At 38.7% G+C, this 20,413-nt stretch overlaps 1 protein-coding gene across 1 annotated transcript; it reads right to left on the bottom strand.

Moving 5' to 3' along the window:
• Positions 1 to 965: 965 nt before the first annotated feature.
• On the bottom strand, positions 966 to 20,340 carry PWP2 (PWP2 small subunit processome component). The gene is made up of 21 exons (XM_031594616.2): positions 19,973 to 20,340; positions 19,773 to 19,885; positions 18,857 to 18,951; positions 18,457 to 18,556; positions 17,309 to 17,452; positions 16,699 to 16,834; positions 15,900 to 16,117; positions 14,622 to 14,765; positions 13,304 to 13,374; positions 12,281 to 12,417; positions 11,058 to 11,206; positions 10,274 to 10,421; positions 8,600 to 8,750; positions 8,068 to 8,248; positions 7,000 to 7,147; positions 5,801 to 5,909; positions 5,310 to 5,375; positions 4,741 to 4,959; positions 3,272 to 3,422; positions 2,213 to 2,287; positions 966 to 2,040 (listed from the first exon to the last, which is right to left on the bottom strand). Exons 1-21 carry the CDS (start codon positions 19,988 to 19,990, stop codon positions 1,881 to 1,883), a joined length of 2,733 nt encoding a protein of 910 aa, XP_031450476.2. The 5' UTR covers positions 19,991 to 20,340; the 3' UTR covers positions 966 to 1,880.
• Between the last annotated feature and the right edge of the window lie 73 nt (positions 20,341 to 20,413).

The raw sequence follows: 20,413 nt of genomic DNA, 5'->3' as shown, positions 1-20,413 counted from the left end.
TTGGACCTACCAGACTTAACATTCAGTTTCTAGTATTTTCCAATGTATCTTTCCTTATCAGGAGGGAGAATTTTTATCTATCACGTGCATCATGGAATTCATCTTGATAACCTAACAGCTTGCTGCAGTTCAAGCAAAGTGACAAATGTGAATGGAACACACCCTTTTGTGTAAGAACAGATGCCATCCCACCTCTCCCACTTCCTCTCAAGGCTCTTGCATTTTGTAAAGAATGCTTTTGTGAAATTTTTATCTTTAACATTTTGAACATAAAGAACATACCCCGAGTCACATCTCTAAGGTGCTCTGAAAGATCAGATTTTCTCCAGGTTTGTGCTTTCTAATACTGCAAACCCAAAAGACTATTAAAAATGTAGGGATAAAGTTAGCCTGCTTAATGTACAGCAAACTCATAACACAAAGCCAGTGTCATGACAGCCCCAAAGTAATTAGAGCTATGGGTTGTATAGTTCACAAGAATATAGTCCTTAAAAAAAAAAAAACACCACAAGTCTGACAATAAGACTTGCATGAAACTTGTGAAAACCAGTAAATTGAGATAAGAAGTAACAATCACAATCATGTTATCTGACACAATATGTTCTCCGGGTTAGCTTAAACACTGCAGGGATTTACACAGATCCCAAGATGAATTTTTCCCTTCTTTCTGTGCTACTTCCTCCCTACACATGTCTATTCCTATCTTCTGTATAACTTACTTTCTGCCATGGTGGGGAAAGGAGGCAGAGGGGTGGAAGAGAATGAGAAGCAATTCCAAATCCCAAAACAGTAACACAAAGCAGCTTCTACAAGAGTCTCTCCAGTCCAGCAACTCACTCCACTGCCCCGAAACCCTGAAACATTGTCATGATTGTGAAAAAAACAAGGGAGCACCAGCAACTGAAAAAAATTCTGGACATTTTACTACAAAGAAAAATATAATTAAAAAAAATAAAAACATTTGGTATGCTTCATTTAAGTCGTGAGTGTATGTTAATTTTACATATTGAAATCTTAGAACAGACTGCATGTGTCTGGTGTATATTTTGAACTTATTTTTTTTCTGCAACACTTTTCCATATTCACACCTCTTTTCCAAGAGTAGAAAGAGACCAGAAAATTAATCCAGAAGAACAGAATATACTGAAAACAAAATCAATCCTGGCTCATTGTTATTATTTGCTGCACCTTAAATCAAAGCCCTTTCAACATATGGCTTGAAAACAACACAAATACAGATATTGTTCTTTTTATTCAGAACCTCAACGTCATTATTAGCCAATTCTCAGGCCAATTCCTAAAAGCAAAGAAAACAGAAGTTTCCAATTTTCATGTTAAGAAACAAGGATTGGAAGTTACATAACCACGAAAACCAGGTCCACTTATTCCTAACAGTGCTTAATAGTATGCATGTATTATAACAAAAAAAAAAATCAAACAAATTGAGAGCAATAAGCAGCCCCTCCCATTAAGAATGACATAAAAACAGAGGTAAAAAAGAGTCCATCACAAAGTATGACAAGGCCACATTAAAATTAATTCTCAATACTTAACCTATACAAAATGTGTTTTTAATAAAGTATGCATTTCTTCCAGTCATACCTCTAACTTCACAGATAAAAACACATTTTTATCTTACCTGAAATTGAGAACAATTGGAAAAAAACGAAGAAATCAGCAACCAGTCATTGGTGTTATGGACAGAGGTTACACAAAGCTCAGGTGGCACTCCTAAATCTCTCCCACTTCTGCAATCCACATGCAAGCCCACCCCACACTGTTAAAAAGAACTAAATTATGCCACTATGAGGGCCACTCAGTCCCAGTGAATACCACTGCATAAATTTACGTTGTCTTAGGTTTTCTCCCATGAAGAATAACTAGGAACTGAAATTGTCACTATGAACTTCTTGCATAAGATAATCACTGTCTGAAGACTCCAAGTCGTCTTCATCTACTGATGTTTCTGCCACACGCTTCATGCCCCGCTGCTGTGAAATGGCCAATGCATATTTGATATTGTAGATATTCCATTCACAGCTGTAAAAATAAGAACATGTTAGAAACAAGATCATGTTTTTTCTCCTAAAGCATAAACACCTCTAAAAGAAGAGGGTCTTGAAACTTCTAATGCTACACCTATCGTCCTTCAAATTACTCAACAGTGCAGTGAAGGGTTTTGATTTAGACTTTAAAATATAGCAATACATACAGCTTGGATACATCTTCAAAGTGACGCTGGATGCTTTTCTGAAGAAACTGAATCATGGGGAGCAGCTTCTGTGACCTTAAATGGAGAAAACATACAACTCACATTGTAATTTGTATTTATGTGTAAAAATCAAGTACTTTTCTATATTCTCAAAACTTTAACAAACATACGTGTCATTGTCTAATTTAACATTAGACAAACAAAAGATTTTTGCTTTTGATTATGCCAAAAATGATTATTTTTAAATACAAACAATCACATTTTACACATAATCACAATTAAATACAAATACAAATGCCAAACAGTTTTCAACGTCAGGCTGTGGCATGAAGAACTAAATTCTGCTTGCTGCAATGACAACAATTTCTTCCAAGTAATAACTTACTTTCCAAACATCAAATAGCTTGTTTTAAACTTCCTACTTCTACTTTAACAGAAACAAAAAGGAAAAAATTTCAGACACTCAACCATTAATACTAATTTTGAGGTAAGCTATGAGTTACACAGTGCACTATTACTTTAACCTGCAGAACTTTATTTCAGATGGCTCTAGCTCTCTATCATACCTCTAGTATACCTGGTTTTATTTCAAGAAGTCTACAAACTCTACACTAAGGGAAGGCTGAATACAATTCACAGGACAAGCCCATGTAGTTTTGAAGAACTTGGGAAGAAATCAAAGCACTTACTAAAATGTCAACAGTACACACTGTAATCACAAGCTAACTCTATAAAGTGCAGCCAATACAAGCTTGTTATCCTTCAGTTGTATTTAACTACACAATCATTAAAAAAAAAATCCCAAAATCCTAGTAGTGCTTTTGAAATCTTTATGCATTTACAGACTAAGCAAGCTATGGAAAGTTTTACCTGCAGTACTTGAAAAATGCTTTTATCCCCACAAACACAACCCAGTTCTCATACACACTTGTTAGTAGAGAAGCTGTAAAAATCAAGTTGTTTCAATTCCTATGTGTACCTATATGTCCAGCAGTTCAGTCCTGAACTGAAAGGAGTTTTAAAATCCTTATCAGCTTTTTCATTTTCACAGCAGCTCACCTTGTTTTTAATTTCTGTCCATGCAGCATGAGCAACTTATGAGCCCAAATAAGATAGAACTCTAAATGACAAGATATCTCAAAGGCAGAGGCCAGGAACTCCAACACCTTTTCCACATATAGATCTGGGAGCGATGAGCAGACAACATCAACTGTGTGAAGAAGAAACAAACAAAACAAAAATACACAGACATTAGTGTTGAATTACTGTTTGGAATAACAAGAAAGAGACCACAGGAAGGGATGTGGAGAAGCAGAAGAAAGAATGTGGTCTTGGCAACTATTCAATGTTCAATATCCTACTTTAGGGCACAGTACCAAAACCTCTCAGCAAGCCTTTCCTTTTGAGCTTTCCACTCACTACTGGATTTAAAAACAAGAATTTAATTCTCCTCCTACCACCCAAGATGTGCAATAACATTTTCCCCCCTAACAGGATACTCCCACCATCTCTTCTCCAGAACTTTTACCTGTCTCCTTCTCTCCTTAAGTGATCTTAACCACAGTCTTGTTGCTCCTGACTTTATAGTTCTTGCAGAGTTAAGTGGAACTAGAAAGGTGTAATATCAAGAGGCAATAAAGGATGCTTGAAAAGATCCAGAGCTGCCTGCTCACAGAGAAAGTACCTGAATGCTGTTAGCAATTGGTCACTATGAAGCAGCACTATTTATAATTGTTCAGAACAATAATGATCTCATTATATACAATTATTTCTCAAAATAACAAACTCTTACTCTCTGCAGCCACTCCAACACATAACATTTCACATAACATTCAAGTCAATCTATCCTTATCTGTTAAAGAAACAGTCCCACATTCCTTCTGTTAACAGTGGATTTCAACAACCTAAATTTCCATGCTTCACCCTCACTCAGCATCTCCTCAGCTGTTGTGTATTCTGGCCCTCTAATAATTTTCCAATTCCTCCTTCTGGATGCTCCAGAACAACATCTGTTTTGTATGAGATAGTACAGAACTGGACACCATGCTCCTAACACAGTCTCGCAAGTACTGAACAGAGGAGACTCATCACTTCCCTCAATCTGCTGACTACATTCTTGACAGTACAGCCCAGGCATCAGCTGATTCTCTTCATTACACAGGCACACTGCTAAGTCACGTTAAATTTAGTAAGTCTTTCTAACAAGAGTTGCTTTATCTACATGGATGCAAAACCTGACATAAATCTGGACCTGATCAAAGTCCATGTTCTAAAGTAGCTAGATGACCATGCAGTAGACTGGTAAAATTGTAACAAGTTAAGACCAGGAAGTCAACTTTTTTTTTTTTTTTTCCTAAACAGAAGATCATCCTTTCTTTCCTAGTCTTTAGCAACTGTAAAAAGACTGAAGTCCTCGAAAGTTCTCTTTTTTTCCTCTTTCTGGGAAACTTTACCCTTTATGCTTCACTTTATTTGGCTTAAATATCTCTCCTTACAATTAGCTCAAATTTCACAGAAGATCCACTTACCTTCATTACCAGGTATGGCTTCTATAACCTCCTGAATTAACTTCTTTTCATTTAGCTTAAGGGCCATGACAATAGCCATAGTGTATTCTTTCTGATGCAGTTTTTTGCGTATATTGCTGGGTGTAACATCAATGTCCAGCTCAAAAGGATCAAAAATTAACCCAGCATCCAGTGAATAGATAAGAAGACCCTCAGTGGTGGTAGCTGCCCAGCTTCGTCCTAGAAAGTAAGACTTTTTAAGAACAAAGCTAGGTTTTCTAGAATGCAAGCACAACAGTAACAACAAACAGATGATGCTCTGCTGCTTACAACATGTATGACAGAAAATAGTGCATGACTGATGGACCCATCAGCAATGGCAATGCTTGTGAAGAATACCAGCTGAATGCAATACATACGTAAGCTTCCTAATTATCTATGAGTAAGAGATGGGACTGTTAACCTAGCAGCACTATGTAACACCTAGAAAGACCATCTCCAAAGGCATCTGCACTCTTTTGCTCTTCTACTTGTCTGTTTGTTTCATACAGAAGGAGAAAAAATAAAATCATACACTTATCAATACTTGCCTGTAGGAGAGAATCGCAGGCAAGTTACTCTTATTTCTGGTTTGAAGTGTCGAGAACTCATGTCACCTAAAAGAGAAGTTGAAAATTGATTTAATATAGCCTCCAAAAGTTCATGGTCTACCTATCAATGATAACAGCATAGTTAGAATTAGGCTGAACAGTGTGGAACATGTCAAAACTTGGCAGTTAAAAGATATGGTCTCTGCACAGGAGATCATAAAATAAGCTAAACAAAGTGGCGGGACTGAATTTTGCTGTGTCATTTGAAAGATCAGAGGCTAAGCAAGGAACTGGAAAATAAAAATGGGTCTCAAGTTTTTCCAGATAGCGTTGAATGTGGTACATATGTAATGAGCCTTTGAAGCCCCAGACAATTCAAGCATACTACAAAAACTGAGCTGGACAGTTGAAAGCCTTCATATCTGGCATCTACTTTAAGAATAAAGATTTTGATCCTCGCAAAGACAAGACAGCAAGGTCAAAAGCCATACCTGTTTTTACTCCAGGAAGAGGAATAGCAACACCATCTTCATCTCCAGTGCCTTCATCTATCAGAGCCATGCTGCCAAATTCAGTCATTTTTCTCCGATCTAAGTATTCCTATAAAAACACAGAAGTTCCATTCACTGCACAATCTTCTCTCCAACACCTGTATTAACTGAAAACTTCCCATAACATTCAAGAACTTAGTGATTATTTCTTTATACCTTTGGAATAAAGTTCTTCCAAAATCAAGGAGAAAACTGGCTAGTTCAAACAGTGGGCAACTGTATGCAACCATGTATCAGAATCAAGATACTTCATTCTTGTGGCCATAGAGTAAGAAACCTCAGACTGTGGTTTCATATTATTACAATGTTATTATACCTAAAGGTGCACAATTTCCTCAAATAAAGTCCTGCTTTTCCTCCCCTTCCACAATCTCACTGTGCTAAAATTAATGGCTTATAGTCAGTTACTGAAGTTCTGCTTTAGGATACTCCTCTCCCTTAATTTTTGCATGCCTCTCCCTTGATTCTTTTCCAGTTGGTTCACTCCTGATATTCTCTTACACTATGTGCAAAGCCTGGCACAATAAAGGGCAGAGAGCAGAAATGAAAACTGCTTCACAAACCGTTGTTGTCAGGAAACACATTTGGAACCACAGCCAAATACAGCTTGACGTAAATACTTGAGCAATCGTTATTCCTCCAGGTAAGGGATATTAAGAAGTCTTACTGGAATTTTTTTCTTTCAATAGTTTTCATCATTTACTTTACTTTCAAAGGAACTTAACTTTACATTTGGCACTATTTAGAAACAGCGTGTGTAAAATTCAGTGATACTTGTCCACCCTAAATTCCTTCATTTCTTTGCTAAGACAAGAAACTGACACAAGAAAATCAGCTTAGTACAAAATACCAATCCTTAAAACTTTCATTAATTTTAAGTTAAATGGCTGACTATGCTTAAAAGAATTTTGCTTGCTAACACAAACACACTGTAATCCAGAAAGATTCTAGTGAGCTAAATTTCAGGAAACAATTTTGTTTTCTAAGAAATAACTTCTCCTTATATCTCCTGCACAAAGCAAAGAAAACAAATCCACATTTATCAAAATAATCAGGGATCCTATTTAAATTAGAGGTTACATCCAAAAATCAAAGCTTTGGCACAGTAAGGGGTGAAATTGACCACTACAGCCACATACCTCCATTGCATCTAACGAAAAGTTGCACGAGATCTCAAATTTTTTCATAAGAATCTGTTCTTTGACATTATAAATACAGACAAATTTTGACAGTCCACCTGCCAAAATGGACTGTCCATCTGCTGAGTAACACAGAGTGGTAAAAGATCTGGTGGAAAAAAAAGAAAGAATTGTTAATTTCACTGCCACTTCGAGCCAAAAGACACAAGTGCAGTGTGAAGATACAGAAGAGAAATCATTCAACTGTAAAAGTAGTAGAGGTCTTCATTATTACATCAAATGTTAACACATTTTACCACAATCAAATACTTTCAGTGCTTTACTATGTATGAATCACAAGCAAATTAAAACTTCAAGCTTTTTCAAGTACATCAATAAGTCTGATGCCCTGCTGCAACTCTGCAAATGAGCTTTCAATTATAATCTGTGAGACACTAAGAATGATGAGGAGAAAAAAACACCAAGGTATGTGGAGAAAGAAGGTGGTTGAGCTCACCACCAAAAAATACGTTTGTAAAAAATGATATTTAGATTTGAGGGGAAACAACAGGAAGGAAAAAGGAGGTTTGAGCAGCAATGGAAAAAGGGAGGAATGAAACACAAGACATCTGTATTAGAGTATTTGAAAGCAAATAAATTCGAGTTGCCTTTAAAAATTATTTCACATACATAGTAACTTGTAATAATCCCACAGCATATTTACATTTACTTAAAAAAAATTTCTTACACAGAAATAGATAATGTTTACATAACATATCCACTTTAAAGACCCATCACATTTGTTAAGTGAGAAACTTATGATGACAATCTTAATATTATGCTGGAAACACAAACTTGTAAAAGAGAACAGAGGTCAGAGTGACACTGATCAGATGGTCAACACAGTTACAAAAGGTACATCCAGATGTCAACACCAGAAGTCTTTCAAAATCCAGAATCAGAATCAAAACAGTTGAACAGTAGATGCACTCTGAAATCTTTGTGTAAAAAATAAGTGGAAGAAAAACCCAGCTCTAAAGCAAATGCCAGCATGGCACCCTCTTTTCAACTGCTGTCTCGTTTACTTACTTCCCTTTGGCTGATTGTTTGGCAGTTATTTTATCAAGCTCCTTTCTTCCCATTTGAAGGTCATGTCTTCCCTCAATTGAGCCAACTTGGACTGCATTCTCATGATCCCAAAACGTTATCTGTCCATTCAAAGAAGCAACTGCAAGCTCCTTGCCATCGGGGCGAAAAGCAACAACAAGTACTGCAAAGAATTCAATTAACAGTTAAAATGCAGCTTGAACTTTTTCTAGGAAAAGAGTGTATGTTTATCTAAGAAAACAAAATATCCATATTTTTCAAGTATGTCATCTCAACTACCACAAGCAGCTAATGATTAACAAGTATCACAGTATTTCTTCTCTGGACAACATACGTATGTTTAGCTAACCATATAGCTAAAGCTGGTAACATATAAAAAGGATTTCTTGCACTGCAGAGAACTACTCAACCTTTTGTTTCCATTATTAAGAAAAAAAAACATCTACATTTGACAGACAGTTGTATCATTTCTGATAATGCTTTTATACTTGATAGAATATGAAGTAGAGATTACCATCAGAGTTCAACATTAATGTCTCCTTAGTTCTCCAGCTGTCTAACATATCCCATAACTTGACAGTTTTATCCCAAGAGCCACTAGCGAGAACACACTTCATTGGGTTGAAGGACAAACTGCTGATGGGGCCCTCGTGACCTGATAAAACCTAATAAAAGAAAAGATAACATGAAAGTAGGTAAGAGAAACTGAAGTTCATATGGTGTGCATTCAATAAACTATCAATACAGCAATAAAATTCAATACAGCAATAAAACTACACCTAAGTTGTCCATGCACACTCGAGGTAACTTTTGGACATGAGGAATATACATACCACTGATTCCCAACTTTTTATTTAAGTAAGTTGAAAAGAAAATTGCTGAAGTGCTTGCACAGGTATCTATAACCACTCTCGTGCATCCACATAGTCTTTATAGAGGTGAAGACTTAGGAACAGTCTTCTCTCTCTGCCTTATTATCAGAAAGAGAGCAACACTAAAGAAGAACTGTGAGCAAAGAGTAATAAGTATTTTTCATGCATGGAGCTCCCACTCCTCTCAATAGAAATAATGTCCTGACGGACGAAAAGCTTAACATGAGCCAGCAGTGTGCTCTTGCAGCTTAGAAAGCAAATGGTATCCTGGGCTCCACCAGAAGAAGGGTGGCCAACAGAGACAGGGAGGTGATTGCCCTCTCTACTCTGCTCTTGTGAGGCCCCATCTGGAGTACTGTGCCCAGGTCTGGAGCCCCCAGTACAAGAAAGACAGAGAGCTGTTGGAGAGGTCCAGATGAGCGTAACAAAGATGATCAGGGGACTGGAGCACCTCCCCTATGAAGACAGGCTGAGGGAGCTGGGCTTGTTCAGCCTGGAGAAAAGAAGGATGTGGGGTAACCTCATTGCAGCCTTTCAGTACCTACAGGGAGCCTATAAACGGAAGGGGAGTTAACTCTTTGAGAGGGTAGATAACTGCAGGGCAAGGGGAAATGGTTTTAAGTTGAGGGAGGGAAGATTTAGATTGGATGTCAGGGGAAAGTTCTTTACTGTGAGAGTGGTGAGGTGCTGGAACAGCTGCCCAGAGAGGTTGTGGATGCCCCGTCCCTGGAGGTGTTCAAGGCCAGGTAGGATGGGGCCCTGGGCAGCCTGGTCTAGTATTAAATAGGGAGGTTGGTAGCCCTTCATGTGGCAAGGGGGTTGGAATTCATGATCCTTGAGGTCCCTTCCAACCCGGGCCATTCTGTGATTCAACATCTACACCAAATTAAATATATGAATTGTTGAATTCATCTGATTTGCCATCAGATGTACAATGCATAAGAACTGAAAAAAGCAAGTGACAGTGTCTCTCCATAATTAACTGTACTCTACAGAGAGTAATTTCAAACTAGCAGCAAGACACTGGAGACTGAAACTGATAGTTTCCCACCCTCCAAACTAAATAACTGTACAAAAAAAAAAACCACGCCCCTACTTTGCACCAACGAAATCTTTCCTGCAATCTGTACTGATCTTATAATAGTGCACTTTCTTAATTTCCTTGAGAAAATATGTAGAAAAAAACAATTCTGAACAACTAGTTGAGTGAAAATACTTTTTCCCAATGTGGTGGCATAGTAATACTTCAGTAGTATTTGTGTTACTTCAGCAACTAGAAAGAGCTCATTACTCAAATATTCATTGTGGGTCCTTACATCCAACAGCCTCCCACTCTGCATTGACCAGATGAATATTTCAAAGGAATCCTGGGAACCAGCTGACACAATCTCACCACTGGAGTCCACAGCCAAACAAGAGAACTGACTTGGTCGTGGAGAAGTAAAGGTACGGAAATTGCGGTACCTGTTGTAAATGTGAAAATAAATTGAAAACACATTTCAAGTAGATCTAAAAATACATTTTACACACTACTTATTTATTTATTTTAAGTCAAATGAACTCCTTTTCAGGTCTCTTAAACTATCTACAGAAAAAAATATCCTTTGCATAAAAAGAGCTGCCCTGGTATGAGTCCAGGACTCAAATAAATATTACTAATTTTGTAGGAAAAAATCACCCAAAATACTCAGAGGATTTTTCTTCCATAACACAGCATATGTCCATTCTCTAGACAACACAGGCTTGCTTACACAGCCAGTTTTGTACACAGTTGAACTGTAATGACTCAAACATTGTAACTACGGCAAACATTGTTATATAGGTGAATACTACTTATTGTAGAAGCAGAGAATGCTCAGAGAAAATCCAGTAAGGTCAAAGTTCCTCCAGAATTTTGTTCACAGAAATTGGATAGAGGTGACAAGATTTCTAATTACTAAGTTTGAATCAAAGGCTGAGCTAATAAAAGCACTAACACCAATAAAGCGGTACTCATAGTTTTGCAACTCGTTCACAGAAACCATCAATGATCAGTTTGTTGCATTTTGGGTGGGGAAAAAAGACAACTAAATGATACACAAAAGCTTTAGGAAAAGTTACCTGTGCAGATCAAAGGCCCGCACTGTTCCATCCAGGGAAGCACTCAAAATGACATAACCACTGGAAGTAAAAGTTACAGCAGTTATGCCACTGCTATGGTCTGTAAAAGTAACAAAACAAAAACTGCTTGAAGTGTTCCACACCTTCACCTGCAAGAGAGATCAGAAAAGCCTTCCTGGAATCTCCACCATCAGTTCAGAAGGAATATATAAGGAAACAGAAGAGTAAAGAAAAGCTAGCTTTCAAACTCTTTAACAGCATAAGGAACTTCCAATACAGTTGGAAAAAACTCTTCGCAAATGAGGCAGAGCTACAACTTGTCATTAGAACTCTAAAGGCAAATAAACACAGAAATTAAGTGGAGACAAAACATTTTTGAAATAAAGTTAAAATTTCAAGGAAAACTCACTATCTCAGACTCTTAAACTTCGACCTGCCAACTTCAAGCACCAAATAACCTTTCAATTTGGGAGAAGTGAAAGGTTATTTCAAATTTTCCCTAAACAAAAAACTTAGAAGTTCAGCTACCTGCAGTCTGAGATTTATAGGGGTTGGTTGATTTTAAATATGAATGCCATTATGAAGTGGCAGGTCTTCTCTTTTTCTCCATCAAAACTTGTCATGGACAGAAGATGCCATCTTCACCACATTTAAGAACCAAGAGATTTTGCGATTACTCTACAAAACATCCTTTCTCCTCAAAAATACTCTTAATATTTCTTTAAAATTATCTGTCCACCTAAGCTTCCATCTCAATACAAGTTATTTATGAAATTTTTTCTTTTAAGTAGCAAACTTCAGCAATGGTACATTGTAGGATAAAATCAGCTTAGGAATTATATTTTTATAAGCAATTTGAAATAAAGTCTGCATTGAAACTAATTATCTGGTTGACTGAAATTCATTCATCTCAATATATCAAGGAACAGCATAGATAAATATAAACTAACACCAACTTTTTGTGCTTATGGTGACTGCATATATAATAGCAACAACAACAAAGAGCTGCTAAAAAGCTTAAGTGATGCTATTTGCAGAGGATACCAAGCACAAATCAAAACATATATTGTGCAGAGAAAGATCAAAACTTCCAAGAAAATCAAGGACAGCAAAATATATGGATCAATTACAGTAACACAGCTTTATACACACAATGGAAATTCAAGGTGTTTACTACCATTTTACAACTTAAGTTCATAATTCAGTAATCTTGTATCACTCACTTTCCCATCCTCTCCTCCAGTTACTATGTATTGCCCATCTGGAGAATAAGCCAATGAAACCATGCTGTTGAAATGGCCCTGTTGCTTCAACACATAGGACTCACTCTGCCATTCCCACACCAAGAGCTGACCCAAACCTGTGAACACATAAGGACTGACTGGAATTACGAATCCAACGATGGAACCTGCTAACGCACACCAAAAAACACATACTTGCATCTAACAATCAAAGAATAAAAAAAGTTGATGTGAACAGGTTGTATTATGTCTCTATATTGATCTTAATACAAGTCATTTTCATTTCAGAAGTTCAAGATTAATTTCCTTAACAACCAGAATCTGCCACTTGGCTTAACATCCTCAGTACTACAACAGTGCTATTAACAGTTCTTGTAACAAATGGATGCGTGTTGATGAACAGCCAAAAAATCAGAAATATGCTAGGAAAGAACTCTGTTTTCCTGTTTATGTCAATTCATTTGTTCATTTTGCAATTTCATCTTTAAGTTACCGTAGTCACCTAACTGGCAATTGACCTTATTAACTGGTCACTGCAATGAATAACCAAGGTAGCTTGGAGCTTTCCAATCCTCCACTTCTCAACATCAAGGGCTGCAAAGGAGATGACAACTTCCTACTTTTAATTTTTTGACTAGATGAACTAGTAAGAAAAGCAGGGCTGCATGAAGATATAAACTTAGTTACCATGCTAACCATTAAGGACTGGGTGGAAACAGATATATGAACAGCTTACTTTGTAAAACACCATGTATCAGAAGAAGTGGCTACACTTGAGAGACTAAAGCCCAAAAAAAGAGTGTACTATGAACTACATTACTAATGAAGAGTTGTAATTCAAAGAATACGGGCTTTATTTGTTTTTATTGTAGTTCTGTGAGTCACAAGAACTCTGTGAGGACAAACTGATTAGGGACACATACTTTACTATATCCAGATATTGCGGATTTGTTTGCCACAGCATTCCTCATTTTTCCATGAATACAGATCAAACAGTTTACAAACCTGAACATCCAAAAGCAATCCAGTCACCAGAAGAGTTGATAGAAATAGAAGCTATCCTTTGGTCTGAAATACTAAAGAAAGAAAATTAACTTGCATTTTCAAGCCTTGTGAGATAAAACTTGAAACTCCTGAGAAACTGGAATTTATTTCCTCTGTTCAAGAAGACGTTGAATACTTTACTGATTTTTTATGTATTACTGTAACATCAAAAGCAGCATTCAAATGTTCCTTTACTATACTCAGGAATATCAAACAGATACTGCCTTTTTCACAATGAAGACAAGAGTATCCATATCCCAAACAAAGACACACTTGTCAATAACAGAGCAGAGCTTCCCAAATTCAAGAAAACAAAAAACTGTGGATTCTTTTCCGTTATACAAAAAAATTATGCATTCTATTGCTAGGCTCATACAGCAATAGGAAAAAAAAAACAACCATGTTTTTCTCCAACCTAGGTACAATTTATAAATTACTTTCAATACACTGATATATTTTTTTAATTTTCTTTTTCTGTTAGCTTTATTTGCTACAAAGAAACTAATAACAGAAAATTCAAAGCATTGTAGGAATCTAGGCCAACAACTACTATTTAGGAGTTTCTCATTCAGACCTCACTTTTCTGTAATGAACTATACAATAGAACTGCTTAGTATTTATTATCATAGTATTCTTTAGACTGGAAAAGAACTTTAATAGACACCAGCATTATCAATCCCATCACTAAAGCACACCCCTAAGCACAACATCCACACATCTGGTTACTTCCAGGCATGGGAACTCCGCCACATTCCTGGGCAGCTCATTCCAATGCCTAACCACCTTTTCTGTGAAGAAATTCTTCATGATATCCAATCTAAATCTCCCATGGAACAATTTGAGGCCATTTCCTCACATCCTATTGCTTGTCACCTAAAAGACCAACTTCTCCCTCACTGCAGGCACCTTTCAGGCAGTTGTAGACTAATACGGTTCCTCTCAGTCTCTATTTCTCTAGACTAAACAGTCACAGTTCCTCCAGCCACTCCTCATACATCATCTTCTAGTCCCTTTACCAGCTTTGCTGCTTTTTTCTGAACATTTTTCAGCAATTCAGTATCCTTCTTCTAGTGAGGGGCCCAAAACTGAACAAAAGTTTACCTATGATTCTGCCTTTCCAGAAATTACAGCACTAAATCCATGCTCCTATGTAAGATTTTTGTGCTCCAATATTAATCTATTACTAGTAAATACAGTGTCTTCTCAAGCAAACAAACAAACCAAAACAAAAAACCAACAGCCCTCACTCCCAAATCAACCATTAACCCCTATGTCTCACCTCAAGGAATGTATCAGATTGAAATCTGGAAGCTCATGGAGGTGAAAGATTCCAGAAGCAAAACCAGTGACCAACAGGTGTGTTTTCTTGTGATAAGCTGCAGATGTCAGGTTATTAAAATCTCCTTCTTTATTGAAAAAATACCTGGGCATCAAAGAAATGAGAGAAGCAAACAGTGTAAAAGAAAAGAATGCTCTCATAACTCCATTTCAACAACGGTCAAGTATTTCAACAGTATCCTATGACAAACCTCAAAAGCACTAGTTCTGGAAATTTGTTATATGTATACTTCCTATAGTTCATGAAAAAAGATTCTCTTCTCTTCCCTTTTCTCTTCCTGAATGTTTACAGCTGCTACTGTAGTCTTACTATCAGAAGTGACAGCTGACCATATGCAACAAAAGGGACTAAAGTTAAGCTCAGAGGAATTGCACTGTGCATTTACCTCTGATCATCACAGGTGGTTTTCACAAATTCACTGGTTATCCTACTATGTGTGAGCCTCCCACGGAGACCATAGTCATGAATACCATTTGTCTAGTGAAGAAGGTTTTCTCCATTTCTTTGCAGGTATAACTCCTACTGAAATTAAAAGTATAAGCACCCCATGATGGTGCTGAACATTACTCAAATGTTCAAATTCCTTTGTTGCCTGCAAATGATGCTTCACAGAAGCCACGTTCAACAGTCTGGGGTAGGGCACTTTCCATACACCTTCTTTACAATCAGAGAAACTGGGAAGAGAAGCCTGATGTCTAGAGCTCTTAATTACCCCTTCTGGAATCCCATCTCTCCCTCACCTACTGACTAGTTTCCTTATAAACATTGTGCTCTTTTCGGCAAAGCTAAAAGCAACAACTATCTTAAGACCAGATTACTGCTTGTAAAATATATCTCATTTGATGTGGACAGACAGGGAGATAGTTCAGAAAGGCATCTCTGAGTAGCTTACCAAAGAGATTTATGAGCCATCTTTACCTAACATCGCTATCGCATCACCTCTTCAAGTCAGGCAACCTTGCAATACCTCACAGCCTCTAGACTTAATTAAAGGACACTGTACTGACAATTTTATGCTGACTTATTCTGAATGTGAAGGTACCATCTTTCATACAGTCAAGGTGAGACAAACAAAGTGTTGTACTGAAAACTATTTATTATGATACATTTCTAAACCTTGGACAGTTCTGCATTACTCTGAGTAATAAATGGTGAAAACAGCCCAACATAGTAAACTTCCACAAAAAGTCTGGTTTTGGATAAATAAAAATCACTTACTTTGCCACACGTGTATATTTAACCTTCTCTCTTATCTCCTGTTCATTTGGATTGGCTTTTCCATGAATTTCTTCACCCTTGGGTTCTTCAAGAAATCCATCATCATCTTTGACTCTGTTCTTTTGCCTAGCTTCTTTAGGGGGCATGGGCTTCAGACCATCAAGCTCTGTGTCACACTGCCACACACAGAGAGCTCCATCCCGGCTAACTGTGTATAGCTAGAACAGAAATAAAAACATACTATTATCACGTAACAGACTTCTTTGAAAGCTCTTGCCCTGTTTTAATGATCACACAATTGCCGAAGGGATAGGAAGCCTACACTCTTAGCATTGGGATTATATTTTACTTAGGCAATTTTATTACCAGTTGGAATTACAGCTAATTAATTCTTTCATAATTAAAGCTGTAGCTGTAACTGTTTTGGTTTAGTTTTTGGGGGGGGGAGCGGGGAGTGGGAGTGGCAGCAGGGCTTTCAATCACTTACTCTCGTTTTAATATTTACTTCTAGCAACACTCAAGGAATTTTAAACTCGTGATCACTGCAAATGAGTTGAGATGGTTTTAAGTTGAGGGAGGGAAGATTTAGGTTGGATGTCAGGGGAAAGTTCTTTACTATGAGAGGTGATGAGGTGCTGGCACAGGCTGCCCAGAGAGGTGGTGGATCCCCCGTCCCTGGAGGTGTTCAAGGCCAGGTAGGATGTGATAGCAGTATAGTCACATCCTTTCCTAAAGATAAGACTGTAGTTTAGCTACTTCAGCACTTAAATTCAGGAATGTAGTATCATTATATACATACATCAAGACTGTCCTCTTCAAAAAAGCAGGCTACTATTATATCCTTATGCCCACCAAGTGAGTAATATATCAAGTTTGCCCATCTCTCTGCACCAAACACCCACGTAGACATGTCCTTGCTTCCAATTGCAAAACATCTTTAAAAAAAAAAAAAAAAGCAATTTGAGTTAGAACACTGGTTTTTAAGACCCTCACTGGCTGCAGAACATTCTGCATAAGACGACAAGTCAGCACTTCAATAGTAATTTTACATGTGAGGTTAGTAAACTAAAATTAGTACTCTTGCAAAGATACATGAGATCAAATACACTCAAAAGAGTCAACCATGTTCACACTTGAAACACGTTTCTTTTCTGAATGACTGTACATTTTCAAGCAAGAATGCACCACTGGTCCCTGACACATGCTTATTTTATACCTTCTAGTCTGCCTACCTACAGTATTTACATACTATATACACTATATATATAGTATGTATGTGAGGTACATAATACAGTATTTCATTGAAGCATAATCCAAATTTTAAAGCTAGAATCACTTTACAGCAAAGAAAATACACACATACATGCAAATAATGTTAACAAAGTGAGCAGCATTTCAGTTTAACTCACTTGGAATCATCAGTCCAGTCAATGCAAGTTGTTTCATCATATGGGCCATAGTAAGTTTTGTCCAGAACAAATGCATTGAATTCTCGTCTCTTCCCAGGAGCGTAGTACAGAAGAGCAACATTGTCTTTTGTAATCACAAACCTCCTGTCATAAAGGAAAAAAAGCAGAATTGCAGGCAAAGCTACTAAAGGAAGCTATTTTTCACTACTGACTGCAATAAAACAGAACAACATAAGATTAAAAAGGTTTCTGTTTTACAGAAGTGATAAATACAAAATACTTCAGAATCAAAGCCAAACACTTATTTGCAGATAGCTTCTATTCCCTCAACTTCAAGAATGCAGGTACTAAGCAACAGAAAACTTTTGGAAAAATCAATTAAGTTGAATAATGAAACATTTATTCACTAATTCTTGAAAAGGAAGGTAAATTACAAACATTCAAAATCAGATATCCTATTTCAATCTCTCTTCTTCTCCGTATATTAGCCACTTGCACAAAGCACGTGCATTTCTGTTACACACATCCTCTACAGTTGCCCCACAGCCGGTGTAATTCCCTAACACAGAACTGCAATTCCAACTTCCAAGCAAAAAATTCATTTACAATCATCTCAAGTCAATTTAACTGAGAAATACTACCAAAAGGGAAGTCTGCATCTTTTCCTCTTACTCTTTGATGCTTCCCACAATCTCATATCGCAACACTTTGGCTCAGTGACCATGGACTTAAAGCATAAGGGACATGAAAAGAACCACTCAATTCAGAGAACTGTTCCTTATAATAACACAGTTGTTTAAACTAAACCAATCCAGCAGCAAAACTCTACTCCACAATGAACTGAAAGTCCCCCACATTTTTCCACCTTCCTTACAACATGGAAGAACACTTAAGATTCACAGCAAGCGTTCTGTGCTTCTAGAAGTTCCACCACAGACAACATATATGACAGTCACCTTCCCAGATTGTTGCCAAGCTTTACTTTTCCTTCTTTTTTCTCCTCTCAACTCTACTGATGAAGTAGCCCTGGTCCAGCCCAAAATTAGTAAATAAAATTCCCTGGTTGGTCAGAATGTTTTTTAATAATTACAATCAGCTTATGAGGCAATTTCTGTTCTTTTGCTTTAAAGCACACACATTTCACTTACTTGCCATCAGGGGAAAAGGAGACACTGTGTACTGGCTTGTGGAAATGAAACTGATGTATCACAGATTTACCGATCAAACTGACGAGCAAGGCAGCTCCCTCTGTGAAGGAGAATAAGGAAATTATTCAGTGCCCAAAGAAAACCTAGGTAGCAAGCTTAGCTTTCCCCCATTAAAGTAATAATAAAGTACCTCCTCAGAAACTTCTTAAGATAGCATAATGATGTAAGCCAAAAAAAGCAATCAAAGTTACCAGTTGCTTTTTAAAAAACCTTCCCCAGAAAATCTAAATTAATTGTTAAAGCAGAGAACTTCTAATCTGTTCTAAGGTTGAACATCTGCTTTCATGCAGTACTTATATTTCATTCCTTTATAAAGCAAATACATTATTTGTGCAAGTACCTTCATCAACAAGGATGGCAAGCCTTCCATCTGGAGAGAGCCCCACACACACAATGTTGTGCCGTGTGGCCAGCGGGAACGTTTCACATTTATTACTGCAAGGAGGTGAAAAAACAGTAAATTGAGTACAAGAACACAGAAATGACTGCTAACTCTGGCATCAATGAAACATGGCCTACTGCCTAGAATTGTGGAATGGTTTGGATAGAAAGAGACCTTAAAGATCATCTTGTCCCAACCCCTGCCGTGGGCAGGGCTGACCTCCACCAGCTCAGGCTGCCCAGGGCCCCATCCAACCTGGCCTTGAGCGCCTCCAGGGATGGGACACCACAGCTTCTCCAGGCAGCCTGGGCCAGAGCCTCACTACCACTTGAAGAACAAATTTCTTCCTAATGTCTAACATAAACATCCTCTCTTTTGGTTTAAAATCATTCCCCCCCATTCCATCACTATCAGTTTGTGTATTATGTTGATTTCCTCCTGCTTTTAAGTTCCCTCCAAGTACTGGAACACTGCGATGAAGTCTCCCTGGAGCCCTCTCTTCTCCAGACAGCTCAAGCCCAGCTCCATCAGCCTGACTCCACAGGAAAGGTGCTCCAGCTCTCTGAGCATCTTTGTGCCCTCCTCTGGACCTTCTCCAACAGCTCTCCACTCCTCGTGCTGAGTACCCCAGACCTGGACGCGTTACTTCAAGCGGGGCCTCACAGGAGCAGAGCGGTACAACCCCTCCCTCTCCCTGCTGGCCACCTATCTCGGGATGCAGCCCAGGACGCCGCTGGCCTTCCGGGCTGCAAGCGCACGCTGCCGGCTCACGCCTGTTTCATGCTGTGCCGGAGGGCCGCACAGCAACCCCGCACGTTGTCCCAGGGGGAAAAGGGCAGCAGGAGGTGAGTGGCGGCCGCCAGGTCTCGCTCACTTCTTCAGATCGAAGAGAGAGATCCTGTTCCCGACGGGGCTAATGAGACAGCTGCCATCGCGGGTGAAGTTGAGGTTCCCGCGGCGGTACACGGTGCCCAGTAGGCCGGAGAACTGTGAGGAGAGGAGGTGGACGGTTAGAGGGGAAGGGGAGAGGCAGGGGCCGCCGAGCGGCACTCACTCACTCACTCACTCACTCACCCGGTAAGCGAACTTCATGGCGGCACGCAGAGCGCGTGGATCGTACGCTGCCGGCGCGCCCAGCTACGCAGCGAGAGAGCAGTGCGCATGCGCAGGGGAAGGAACGGCTCCGCGCTGAAGGCGGGAATCGGTGACTGACAGAGGGCTCTCCGCCCCGCCCCTACGCTTTCGTATATATGGCTTCAGCTGCGCTGCTCCTATCGGGGTTCGCGCTAAAAGCGCCTAAGAGCACAGCGGGCTCGGGGACCCAGGAGAACCGTGCGGGTCAGGAGCCCGGCCTGTCACAGGGACCTGCAGCAGGACACGAAGCCGCTGCCCCTCCTACAGCCTCACACGTTACCTTCACCTAAACAACGGGCTGCCTTCCTAAAGGAAAGCAGCTTGGGCTAGAGGGAGATGGAATCATTGCTTCTTAAAATAAAAACAGTCACAGCAGGAGAG

Source organism: Phasianus colchicus, chromosome 1 (genome assembly GCF_987193195.1).
Source record: "Phasianus colchicus chromosome 1, bPhaCol1.hap1.1, whole genome shotgun sequence".
Taxonomy (NCBI): Eukaryota; Metazoa; Chordata; class Aves; order Galliformes; family Phasianidae; genus Phasianus; species Phasianus colchicus.
This window is presented reverse-complemented; position numbering and strand designations above follow the sequence as displayed.

What these genes read in the sequence shown, in the direction of transcription:
- PWP2 (XM_031594616.2), bottom strand. An exon ending in TTTCGTTAGATGCAATGGAG is followed by an intron (nt 5,910 to 6,999) that starts GTATGTGGCTGT and finishes GTGTTTTTATAG; the next exon opens with GAATACTTAGATCGGAGAAA. An exon ending in CCTGCGATTCTCTCCTACAG is followed by an intron (nt 4,960 to 5,309) that starts GCAAGTATTGAT and finishes CTTACTTTCTAG; the next exon opens with GACGAAGCTGGGCAGCTACC.